This window comes from Hypomesus nipponensis, chromosome 25, assembly GCF_054491055.1.
Source record: "Hypomesus nipponensis isolate SF chromosome 25, ASM5449105v1, whole genome shotgun sequence".
In the NCBI taxonomy this organism is placed as follows: Eukaryota; Metazoa; Chordata; class Actinopteri; order Osmeriformes; family Osmeridae; genus Hypomesus; species Hypomesus nipponensis.
This window is the reverse complement of record NC_140385.1, coordinates 10122869-10135189: the sequence shown is the minus strand read 5'-3', so window position 1 is coordinate 10135189 and position 12321 is coordinate 10122869. Positions and strand designations below refer to the sequence as shown.

Sequence of the window (12321 nt, the reverse complement as noted above, 5' to 3'; positions counted from 1 at the left end):
AGAGAGAGAGAGAGAGAGAGAGAGAGAGAGCTTTCTGAATACAAGGCTCTCTAGGCATTTGCCATTGGACACTAGTCTTTTGTGACTAGATAATCTCTCCCTATGAAATTATGTGAAATACTGAACCATAAAATCGGTTTCATGCCCGCGTTATAAAATCCTAAAATGCTTGGTGAGACATTCATATAATTGGTCATTAACCTCCGGTAGCCTTCCAGACGTCCTACTGTCCTTTGTTAACTGTCGTCAGACTTGCCAAAACCCAATCCCCATGTTTTTAGCGACACAGACTGAATGCTTGTGTGCCATTTCTATGTTTGTTGTCTCTGTTGTAACAACACCCATGTAAAAAACCCTGAGCAAAGGTCACTCCAGAATCATAGAAATGTGGTTGTGACATCACATCTCTGTCATGCAGCGGTCAACTAAATGAACGATCGAATGTCGTCCGGCCAAAACAGGACGAACAAAGCATCAGACTATTTGAATCTGTCCTCATCCAATTTTCACCCAACTTTGAACACACAGATATTTGGCATCGAGTGTTCCCTATAACTTGATTAACAATATTGTAGTTGCATAAGAACAGTAGGAACACTTAGGGCAGGGGTGTCAAACTCCGGTACTCGAGGGCCGCTGTCCTGCATGTTTTAGATGTTTCCCTGATCCAGCTCACCTGATTCTAATGAATGGTCGTTATAACAACCCATTTAATTGAATCAGGTGTGTTCGAGCAGGGAAACATCTAAAACATGCAGGACAGCGGCCCTCGAGGACCGGAGTTTGACACGTGACTTAGGGGGTGACGCTTGTTAGGGGAAGGGGAGATTTAGCTTTCCAGACAGCAAGTGGATGTGAATTCTCAACTGCCCCTTTAAAGCATCCATTAAATACCATTTAATAACACAGCAATTTGTATGTTATGTGCCTCCAACGTTTTTATTATTGGTATGTATAGTTACATGGTAATTACTGTTACCTATATGTAAAGCATCGCCACATCTTTAGTGGTTCACCAGTACACCACGTTATTAAGTCTATGTTTAGAGCTGTACATTTCCTGATACACAGCCCTTCTCTGGGCCTCTCTGATCCAAACACGACAATAAACATCTACATCAACCAAATAAAAGCTCAAATGACAATGAAAACAACCAGGGTCTTTTTTTTCCTGACAGGAAAATCAGGCATTGGTATGGGGCTGCCAGCCTATGGCGCGGTAGAGACGTTATGGTGGCTTATACCCAGTGTGCATCATTAGCTGTTACATTAGACTCATGCGTGAGGGAGAAGGGTGTGTGTGTGTGTGTAATGAGACAGAGTTAGGGAGCTAATGACTAGGGTCGAGGGAATCAGCCGGGGCAAAGACATAATGGTCACTGAACCTTGCAGCTACAGTCCAAGGCGGTCACCTTAGACAATGAGTCACAAAGGTGTGTACGTGTATGTTGGTGTGTGTGTGTTGCACTATGGAAACAGCTATTTAACACTCTGACATTCTGGTGCCCCCAACTGATGATTTGACCCCAGCTTGGAACCATTATAAACATGAGATGTTTTCAGGCAAAGTTGAACCTCAAATAAATACATTCAGATACCAGGCCAAGGCCATTTACCAGGCATATTTAATAATAATACTTGTATAACAAATATGACAAATTAACTAAACTAAACGCATCAAGAGCCATCCTATTTTTAAGCTTGTCTACAAAAAACTGCTACAATATATCAAGCGAATGCCGTTATCATTGCTAGCAGCATATTACAAGTTTCATAAGTGGCCTTGAACCCACTATGATCCAGGACGCAATCATGAAAACACGTGACTGTTTTTGATGAGATGCTGTCTTTTTACAACACTGTAAATGGCCAATAACTGCCCAAGTTATGGAACAATGAGATCTGTTTTGACCACATGACACCCAGGGCAGCCTGTGTCATAATGTGGTGAACGTTTACAAGCTCTACTGGGTGACAGGTGGCTAAACTGTGAGAAAAGCCTTTGACCTAAAACCCTGACTCTATACATAAGCAGCATGCTGGCTTTTGTCACAACGGAATCTACCGTATGAGCTTGTGGCAGAACAGGCAGGAGAGATACTGCGCTTCTTTTGCCAGGAGGGAATTAATGCAGCTCACATTGCCAAGAGACAACCATCAAAGCAAATCCATGACCATTCTTCCTTCTCAAGACAAACACTTCTGTTGCCCCGACACCGAAAGCTGCGGTGACGTGACAACACCCTTGTTTTACCCCTCTGCTGGGACACCTTCAGCAGGCGTGTGGAGGTTGATTTGCGGGGGAGGGGGAGCGGTGGTGGTGGTGGTGGTGGTGGTGGGGGCGCAGGTACCTTTTGTCTCTTTCGGAGAATGAAGTTCTTCCAGAGTAGCAGGCCCAGCTGTGTCAGGAGACCCATTATGCCTTATCCGTGGCAATATCCTGCCAACGCGTCGCTATGGCAACCGGGCCTCGCTTAATAAACCCTGGAGGGAATAAAAGGCAGGAGTTGGTTTTTTTTTTTTTATTACAGAGAGCCATGCATCATGGGGGAGCGTCACTAATCACTCACTTCCCCAGGCCACTGGTCTGGTGGCGAGGCCCCTGTTCTGTGAATTATTGTCACCACTCGCCGATGATGTATAGGGTTTTGTAGTGCATGCGTATCCATTAGATCCCTCTTGAAATAGGCTCTTTTTAGCATTTAATGAAGCCTTCGCAGAGCAATGACACACACACACACAGTCCTGCATTGCTTGAACAGTGTAACATCAAGGTCAAGGAGACGGTATGGCTTCAATGTGAATCTTCTTTAAGAATGGCTGTAATTGGTTAATTGATGAAGGTTCAAAAAAGGTTCAAAAGTAACATGCATTAACTTTATGACTGTAAATGTAACGTATCTGTCCTAATAAGTGGCACCTTGTACTGTACTTCAATACTTTTTCATATTTCTCATTACAATAAACATCCTGACCATTAAAACACAAGTAACAACATATTTTGGGGTAAGTCATTGGAGACCGTTGTTTATTTAGTTGATTAGATATTACACCCAAAACTATCTACAGATTTTACAGGTCCTGGCACTCTGATTAAACAGATAATAAACACAGATTGATCTGCTGTGGCATTTTACACTTGCGCTGTGACCTTTATTAAAAACCCAATAATTGATCAACAGAGCCTCATTAGATTATGGTCCCATCATCGGTATGGCCTTTTCCCTGCATTCTATTAAGCGTGCATTAGACCTGAGTGCTTTCCAAGACAAACACTTTATTTAACAATGAGCAATTTATCAACTTAATCAGGAATATCAGCACAATGTTTCTCAATTACAGCACCCAACTAGCCGTAGAAGACCGTTGTAAGGCCCATCCACCTTGTGCTCCTCAAGTTACTTTGCGCCCCTCAATGCTAGCCGTCCTACTCACAGCTTGCAATTAATTATTGCAAAGTAACTTGGGAAGCACAAGGTGGATGGGTGAGGGTGTTTGTTTGTGTTTGGGAGGGGTAAGATGCACTTTTTCGCCTGAGGGGAGTCCTGACAAATGTGCTGCTTTTAACGCTCCATTTCCTCTTCCTGTCCAGGGTCCACTCCCCACCCCCCTTCCCCCTGTGTGTTTTCATTATTTACCACAACCTCATAGGAGGGTTTATTAACTGTCTTGGTTAAAGGTGAGGAAGAACTGTACTTTCAAATGGCCAGGAAGGGACTAATGGTGTAGGGAATTGAGTCCCGGAACACCAGGAATGGAAGAACATCAACAACTTAGTCCGTCGTTCAGCTTGTAGCTAAATGGTCTTTTGTGTCTACTGAATCTTTTGGAAAAAAATTGTTTTCGACATTTCTAAAAAATAAATAAGTTATGTACTTTTAATGGCTACAGTTGGATCAAGATGACAAACGTCATCCATAAGGATGACAGTGTCAGAGCCAGTGTCCTTGTACAGCTGCCTTGCACATAAACACATTTGCTTGCACAGCTTTCAAGCCACGTCTTTTGAAACGAGTAACGTGCCAAGAAAAGGACAGCTCGAAACAGAGTCTGTGTTCAAATCCCGTCATCCGTGAAAGGCAAACAACACTTTTTTAGGGAGAATATGGAGCCCATACATTGACAGACAATATCCTGGGGTCCAGCCTCTATCTGTGAGGTACGCATCAAAAGAGAGATTCCGAAAACAGGAAATGAGGGGAGAATATTGAGTGGCATTGCTTTCTGGCAGTTACACAAACACAACAAAGGACCCTCTAGTGAGAACAATACCTCCGCATGGTCAGCATGGACACTACATTTGTTTTATAGAAATGTGTCTGAATAATTGAAATATGTTGTCATGGCACATTTTGCACTCGTGAGCTACCTCAATGGTGCCGTTTGTTCCAGGTAGGGACAAAGGACATCTCTCAATGTGCAACCAAGAAAAAGGAGGAGAGGGGGGGCGGGGGGGAGAGAGAGAAAAAGATAAATCATCCAGGGGACAAAAGCGCTGATGTATGCTTGGCATTTGGGGTCTTGCTACATGAGAGTGCATTATTTCAGGTCCTACCATGATGAAACGAGTAAACAGGTATTTGTCTTTGGAATGGAAGGGGGAATGTAGCAAGCCTCCATTACAAAGGGCTCTTCCATACACCCCCAAAAGAGCACATGTTCTCTCTGTTTCCTCTCTCTATCCTTCTTCCTCTCCTTTTTGCTCATCCTCTCATCTCTCTTCATACTTCTCTTCTCTCCATCACGTTCTTCCGTGCTCTGCACAAGAGGGCTGAATCTGTCTCTGAGGGCAGGTTATAGGGGACGGCTCACAATGTAGTTTGTTCTAATTAGTACTTCGGGGAGAGGTGAAATTGCGGGTCATGCACAACCATTGGGATCCGCTCTACCAGGAACCTTCTAGAGAACTCTGCAGAAGTTATTTCTTAGCTCCTGAAACATGTTCATGCCATTTTGTTTTGAACGGCTCTGTTGTGATTTCTTTGTTTGCTATTTCCATCAGGCGTCAATCTTAAATGACTCCTTTGATGGAGGAAACTATTATCTGTTCACCAAATATACGCAAAGTGTAGCAGACAAAATAACCTGAAAGTCCAGGTGTGCTGTGCATGTGACTCGGATGATGTCTGAAAAGATTTGCCTATGCTCAATGTATTTACATAATAAATAAATAAAACTGACCCGTTGAGCGCAATGGAACCAAACCACCATCACCAGTATTACAACCTGATAAGATGAACAAAAATTATCATTAAAAGTTGATGTCCCTAAAATCGCTTTAAATGAAGGCTTTGCTTTAAGGATATAGTATTTTGTATGTGGATGGTGGTTGGTTTGGGCATACATATCTAAAACACTCAACAACAAAAAGGCAGTAAGGCCCGTCTGTTCAGCCTGCCATTCTCACATCTCCAGGATTCTTAAGGACCTGTGAATAAGATTTTGTGGAACATCTGTGCAGGTGACAAAAAAAAACAGAAAAAAAACAGAGTGATACTTTGAGGATTTGCTCATCTCAGAACCATTCTCCTCCTGAACATCTGGTAAGAATTCTACAATGCAGGTGCCATCAAGACACTACATTTTAACAACAAATAGCCAGCCCCTTCTACTCCATTGTCTGTGTGATGTGGTGAGAACACAGGACGTGTGTGTGTGTGTGTGTGTGTGTGTGTGTTTGTGTGTGGCAAATATTTAGTCTTGTGCATCTCAGGGACATGACTTTTAAGGAAGTTGTAAACCTCCACATGAACCCAACCCTGAAGCGGCTTAAGGTTTGTAAGTAAAACTTCCTGTATAGTACTTAGACTGTAAAATACAAGACAATGTGTAATTTGTTACTAGATTTGTCTTCGATATCTACTGCATGTCTAGTTTCAAGAGCCTCTGTATACACTTTGTCAAAGCAGTTGTATCGTCTTGCTATTAATATTTGATCATGACCACCTAGAAAACCTTATAGTGAAGAAAAAAACTGAGCCTAAAATGCACCGTTATAAAAAATTCAAAGGGGTAATTTTCCCATTTAGAAAAAAGCATTCTCAAGATGGACCGTAAACGGGTGGTCTTGAGGGGTTTGCACTTGCATCTAAGCAATTAGGTCAAGACGTGTAGCAATTTGCCTCAGATGAATGTTGTTTTTTAGTGTGTTTACGTGTTGTTTTGACCCTGGGAATTGACAAGCATCCACCAGCATCACATTTTTAGTCTTGAACATACAGGACAATGGACATACAAATTCAGAGCAAAATGAAATAGTTCAGAAAAGGATCAATTACACTGGCAAAATAATAACCCTTTTCACTACTTTTGGTCGGTGCATAGGCCTACTGTGTCAAAATACACTGAATAATATTGGTTTACACTCAAATTCTGATTTGAAATGCAAAACATGGAATGCACATGCTCATTTCCCAAAACTGACTGTCTTGATTATTTGCTGCACTAACTGCAATCTACTTTGGACAAACGTGTATGCTAACACATGTGAAACAAAAAGCACATTATTTCAAGGAAATAATTTGTTTTTCCTCATTTACATGTTATCAACCAAATGCCAACAAATGATTCCCTGTAGAATACCTAGTTTCCCTTAGGGTTTATCAACATGTCTCGTGTCAATATGGAAAAGCAAACATGACATGTGACACTACCACAGTTGGTTATGTTGTTCTTAAAGTAGGACCATTAGAATACTCACTCATGAGTTCTTCTTGTTCGTAGTTAGCATGGGCACATGAATATATACAACCAATCACATATGTCCTTATCTGTGGTGACCTGCATTTTGCAATCTATAAGCTACACTCACAACCATTCGGTAAATCATTTAGTTCAGCCTTGTCACTAAAGTCTGAAGTCCAGCACTGTCTCTGTCGTATTTTCCGCTCAATCTAAGGTAAAAGCCGGCTGCTTTCCGTATAGGTAGTGCGTGATATAATTGGAGATAAATCCGGATGCAGTGTGCTTGTTACGGTCAAAGAATGAAAACATTGACTGTAATACCTTGATTCAAAACAAAGGAACCCAAAGATAAAGTGTTTGTACGGTCAATGATGCAGCGTTCAGGGATATCTGTACCCTTCTACCTCAAACCGACTTTCAGCTGTCTGGAACCATGACTAATAAATCAGCCAGATTAAATATTCATAAATCATGCAAAAATGTTTACGCTGCATGTCAAGTTATTGATTGTAAATCCTGCTGTGGCGACAAGAACATTTTCATGTTCATGGCTGAAAGAAAATACAGTGAGCAACAATAGATTCAACATGCCACACTTCCATTCAAGCCCCAAAGCATTGGCTGTTGCATTATGTACAGTGCTTTAGCAGGCCCAGCTAACATGACACCAAGCCTCAAGGAAGGTCCAGTGACAGGCAGGCTGGCAGGCAGGAAGGCAGGCATGTCTTGTTAGAGACTACAGCAGTGGCTTAGCAGTCCCACCGGCAACAAACCAAAAGCAACCTCTGAGGCCTTGCTAGGAAACGGAATGCCTTCTATCAAAAATAATAAACATAATAAATGACCTACCTCCAGGCGTTTTGGAAATAATTATCGCATTCAGCACATTTTGAGGGCTCACAAAATAAATAAACCAGTAATAACTTCCAAACAAGTCCGTTCCCTCAGAGCCCAACTCCAAATCCCCCTTCTTCTTGCTGCCTCTCTCACTCGCTCTCTCTCTAGTTATTCTTTCCCTCCTCCCTCGGTGTCACCTTTTTACCCAGAGCAGGCTATGCAAATGACTGCCATGGAGACGCTGTGCCTAGGGTAGTAAATCCAGGTAGGATTCAGGTGGTGTTACACAACAGGTTTTCTCAAGCTTAACCCAGGCGTACACAGCAAGCACGTGGTCTTGCCCCGTCATGGAGACTACTTGACCTGATGTAAACATGGGCCAGGAGGATTGCCTTCACGTATCCCAGGTCATGTTAAAAATCTTTCAGAACAAAGTGATTGTTTGTTTGGATGTCAGTGATGCTGGGACACATGTTCTACATGAGCTCCTGTTGTTGATGTTGGTGCTGCACACCGTGTGCTTGTGTTTAAACGATCTGGTCCTCCGGGTTAGAGTGAAAAGAATCGCTGATCAATCATTCATTCACAGTGACACGTCATCACCGAAACATGAATAATTCACCAGTATGTCAGGCATGAACTTAGCCTAATTACTCAAATATTTGACATTAGTGGACCCGATAGGCTCAAGAAGAGCCAAGTTATGAGACACAGCCGAGTTGAAAATGTTGATAATGCTGCTGAGGATCAACTAGTGGGTGCATCACTTGGGGAAAGCCGTTAAGTGCATCTGCTGTTGAGTTTTATGGTGACTGTATAATTTGGTAACAACGGGACCAAGGGTTTATTGTTCTCAGTGATAAAGCATAATACCACAGGTGCACAGGGAGGGAATCATTATGCAAATCAGCTGGGTGTTTATTGTGGAGGCAGACCGGAACAAACAGGAAACATCACTCTTACCACAGGAGAGTCCTCATTTATTAAGAAAGTAACTTTGAAGCAAGTTAATAATTGCATTCTTCAGTCTTCTTCAGTCTAAAATGATATCCAACAATCGTGAAAATAGGCTTTTGCTAAAGAAAATGTGGGCACAAAAACGACACCGTCTCACACAGTGACAAAAACGATCGCCTAAGCTATGACTAAAGCCTGCTCTCCTAAAACGGCCCCATTACTTTTTGGTTTGTGCCAGCTCAGGGGTCCCAGTGTATGTGCCTCTGGGTGTCTGCTATAGGTCCATACTCTCAATTAGAAATGCACTGCATGTGTGGCACCAAGGTGAAGCCTCCAATGCCCAAAGTAATTGCTTGGACTAATGAAGTGTTTTCCGACTCAAGGCAACAAGGAGAGAGCAGAGCCGCGCGCCTGGTGAGGTGGGTGCTACTGCTACATACCAATGCAGTGATTCCACATCCGGCTCCAACACGCGCAGAGTTGGTTTTAATCATACTATGACCGTATCCTCGGAGAACTCATGCATATGAAAGCCAGGGTAGAAGTGGATAAAGATAAGACTGTTGATGAACCAAGGTCATATAAATAACCACAATTTTTTACGTAAAAAACAAACAAGCAACTATACTCCTGTCTCAATATTATTGATTGGTGTTACAACTGTATAAATGGATAATCAGAACTGAAATATTCTTTACTTTGCTCAGTGTCGATGCTTTCGCGTGGCTACTTTAATCATTTCCTTCAAGATACTTCAGCAGAATGATTGGCACAATTTTTCTCATCCCTCAAAACTTATGAGAGTATGATGCATCACTACTCACACAAGTGCAGAACCCACCTGGAAAGAGAAATATGGTCTTGCCTATCTCTACTTTCCTAAGCTGTAGGACACTAAATTAATTGGAGATCTGGGATATATCGTTACATTTTTAGCTCATTTTCTGTCCCCTGGAAACTGATAAATTAGTAATACAAGATCTCCAGGATGGTGTGCGATAGTTAATATTAGTTTTTGAAGTCATAGAAATGACTAGGTGCTGAGAGGCCAATCTTAAAGCAGCTGGAGACTTTTCTACACTTAATTACGTATTAACTCAACTCACCTGTTGCCATTTTTTGCTACAACGCCAGGGTTCCAATATAATGACCATATGGTAAGCATACCTATTTTTTTTCCAAACCATTAAAGTGAGGTATAGAAAAAGTCATAATTGAACATTAATAGTATGCTTCCTGTTTTGAAGAGGTTTACACAGGGGTTATTTCTGGGAAGTGTATTGGAGGAATATTGCAATTTGTATTGCACTTTTTTAAGTCAAACTCTCCAGTGTGTGAATGCTCAAAACATAATTTCGTTGTTTTCTATGACAATGACAAATAAATATATTGAATTGACTGATGCCATCCTTCTACGGCTAACATGCTCCTTCCATAGGCCATTGGATTGGTATAGTCTAAGCAAATACACACAATGCAATTACACAGTAATGGTGTCTTTTGGCACCGAAAAGAGAGCACATTCTCCCGCTTCTTGTTCCTCCAGGTGGAACCCTCCTCACAGCCTTTTGCCCTGCTTCCCTCTCCAATCAGTAAATAACTCAAAACCCACCGTGATGACAGAGAAGAGACTCAAATGAACCAGCCAGAGCCCGCCCGCTCAGCCAAAAGGAACGTCAAAATGTCAGCGAGTGCATCTCCGATCCGGTTAAGGGGAAGTCGAAAAACCCTGAGGGACCTGCCCCTGAAGATTCAAAGCTGGCGAGATGAGTCTGGCCTGACTTCATCGCTTCCTGCTCTCTCCGTCTTTACTCACTCCGCTTCTCCAATCGCCCTCCCTCAGCGTTGATGAAGTGAGGAGCTTCTCGCACAGGTGCTTGTTAGCCACGTCCATCTGTCGGAAGAGGGGGGCAGTCGACAGACGCCGGGCAGAAGCTGGAGCTCGGCTCAGTCCTTGATTTTCCACATCCTGTATCGTCTTTCTCTCAAGGTGTCGGTACCCACCAAGAAGGGAGGTCAAAGGAATGGAAAATGAGCACAATGGTTTTTGAACAGTTGTGGAGTTTCTCGAGGCTGTTGAATTTGGAAGCAGCAGTGCTGTTTGCTGACTCGTCTCGGTGTTGTTTTGTGTAGTATTTTCCGCACTGCGGGGTGTATTACTGATACTTAAACTGACAGTCAATACTCCAGGAGAGAGAAGGGTGAACTTGTCACACAAACTAGAATCTTCCTCTTTCATTCTTATATAGAAACCTTTGAATGTGAGTCTTGACACATTATTCACTGAAGCACCACTTGACACTCTCCTAATGTTGTACTGACTATCGCATCAAACACTTTGCAGGAACATAGATGCATTCATGAATTGGCAATAATAAGCAAGAGCTAGAAACACACAACGACTAATGTAAACATAGACATGTTTCCACTTGAGCCAGCGTCAGTAGGGAAAGCCGCCGGTGGACTGGCAAGGGAACGGCACAGAAGAAAGGGAGCCAAATTCACCCTTGTCCATGAAATTGATAGGGTCCAAAGTCAGGATTGGTGACAACTGTGATAGGTGGTTAAACTGCAAGAGTTCAGGCCTTCGGAATAAAAGAGAGGAGGCGTGTTTGAAAAAGTAATGCCTCTTGGGGGCAGGGGAGTGCTTGACAAATGTCCTGTATGTTATCATGAGTCATAATGGTTTTTCCCATGTCCCCATGTTTATGATGCATGCCATATGAACCCAACATATGGAAGCATTTGCTAACATAAGTGGTTTCACTAATTACAGGCCCAGACTATTATTATAATGTTAGTTTTTTTCTCTCCAATTCATGTAATATAATGTACAAGTATCCAACATTTTTCACATGGTGCACAAAGTATATGGGAGTTATTGTCAAAGTGTCTCATTCTTGATTGTATATCAGATTTTAGACATGCAATGATAATTACATATTTTACAAATAAGCCAAAACAGTATTGAAAACTGCTTGTTAATCACCAGTTGATTACCATACCAGCTTCCAGGGAGCTAGGAATAATGATGTTTAAATTGAAATTGCATGAAATATATACATCATTCATTACACAGGAATGTTGACCCAAAAGCCAGCTTAATCTACTTAATATGCAGCCATGTAAGTAGCCTGCATGATTTGCAACTTCATGATTTCATTGTAATCATAAAGACAAACATTGAGAAACTTGGCATACTGCTCTGAATGACAAAACTATGCAATTGTTCTTTGACGAGGTCCACAAGATTAGTGTGGGCTTGTCTTGCACGTTACAATGTAAGGGGTGTATGACATAGGCATGTTTCAAAATAAAGTGTATATGCTTCAAATCCATTTATTTACATATACTGTACAGGCCATTTTTTGTATTCATACTACATGCATGTTACTTAATATAGGAGTGAGGATATACATTCTCTACAAAGGACCCTTATAAGGCATCCCAGTGCAAAAATCTATATACTCTTTTGCAGGTGTGTAATCGTGATGTCCAAGTTTTTTTTTAATCCTCTGTCCAATCATCTCGTCTCCCATGTGGGGGCTGTCCCCTCCCAGCACATTCAGTCTAATAGGCCAGAGCTCCACGTTCCACACAAGAAACACCGCCAGGCACATTGGGACGCACTTTAAACAATCACCCTGACAACTCTGTCCGCACTGCCTCATTCCAGAGGCCAGCTTGTCAGGAAGCCCTGGCAAACTGGAATCGTTGTTTCTTAATTGCCTGAGTGTCTGGATCCGCATGTGCATAACCGTTCTTCACATGTCTCACCTCGATGCTGTGGCTCGTTGTGACAAGAATAGTCGCTTTCATCCGTTTAGAAGCACAATTCTCATT

The 12321-nt window shown here is 42.2% G+C and overlaps 1 protein-coding gene across 1 annotated transcript in view; it reads right to left on the bottom strand.

The window, feature by feature from the left end:
- Positions 1 to 6806, bottom strand: part of LOC146222202 (phospholipid-transporting ATPase ABCA1) — a 116754-nt gene extending 109948 nt beyond the window's left edge. The window contains exons 1-2 of the mRNA XM_084691923.1: positions 6701 to 6806; positions 2352 to 2484 (exon numbers count right to left, since the gene is read on the bottom strand). Coding sequence (XP_084548049.1) covers positions 2352 to 2417 — 66 coding nt within the window. The 5' untranslated portion in view covers positions 2418 to 2484; positions 6701 to 6806. The remainder of the gene's footprint in view (positions 1 to 2351; positions 2485 to 6700) is intronic.
- Between the last annotated feature and the right edge of the window lie 5515 nt (positions 6807 to 12321).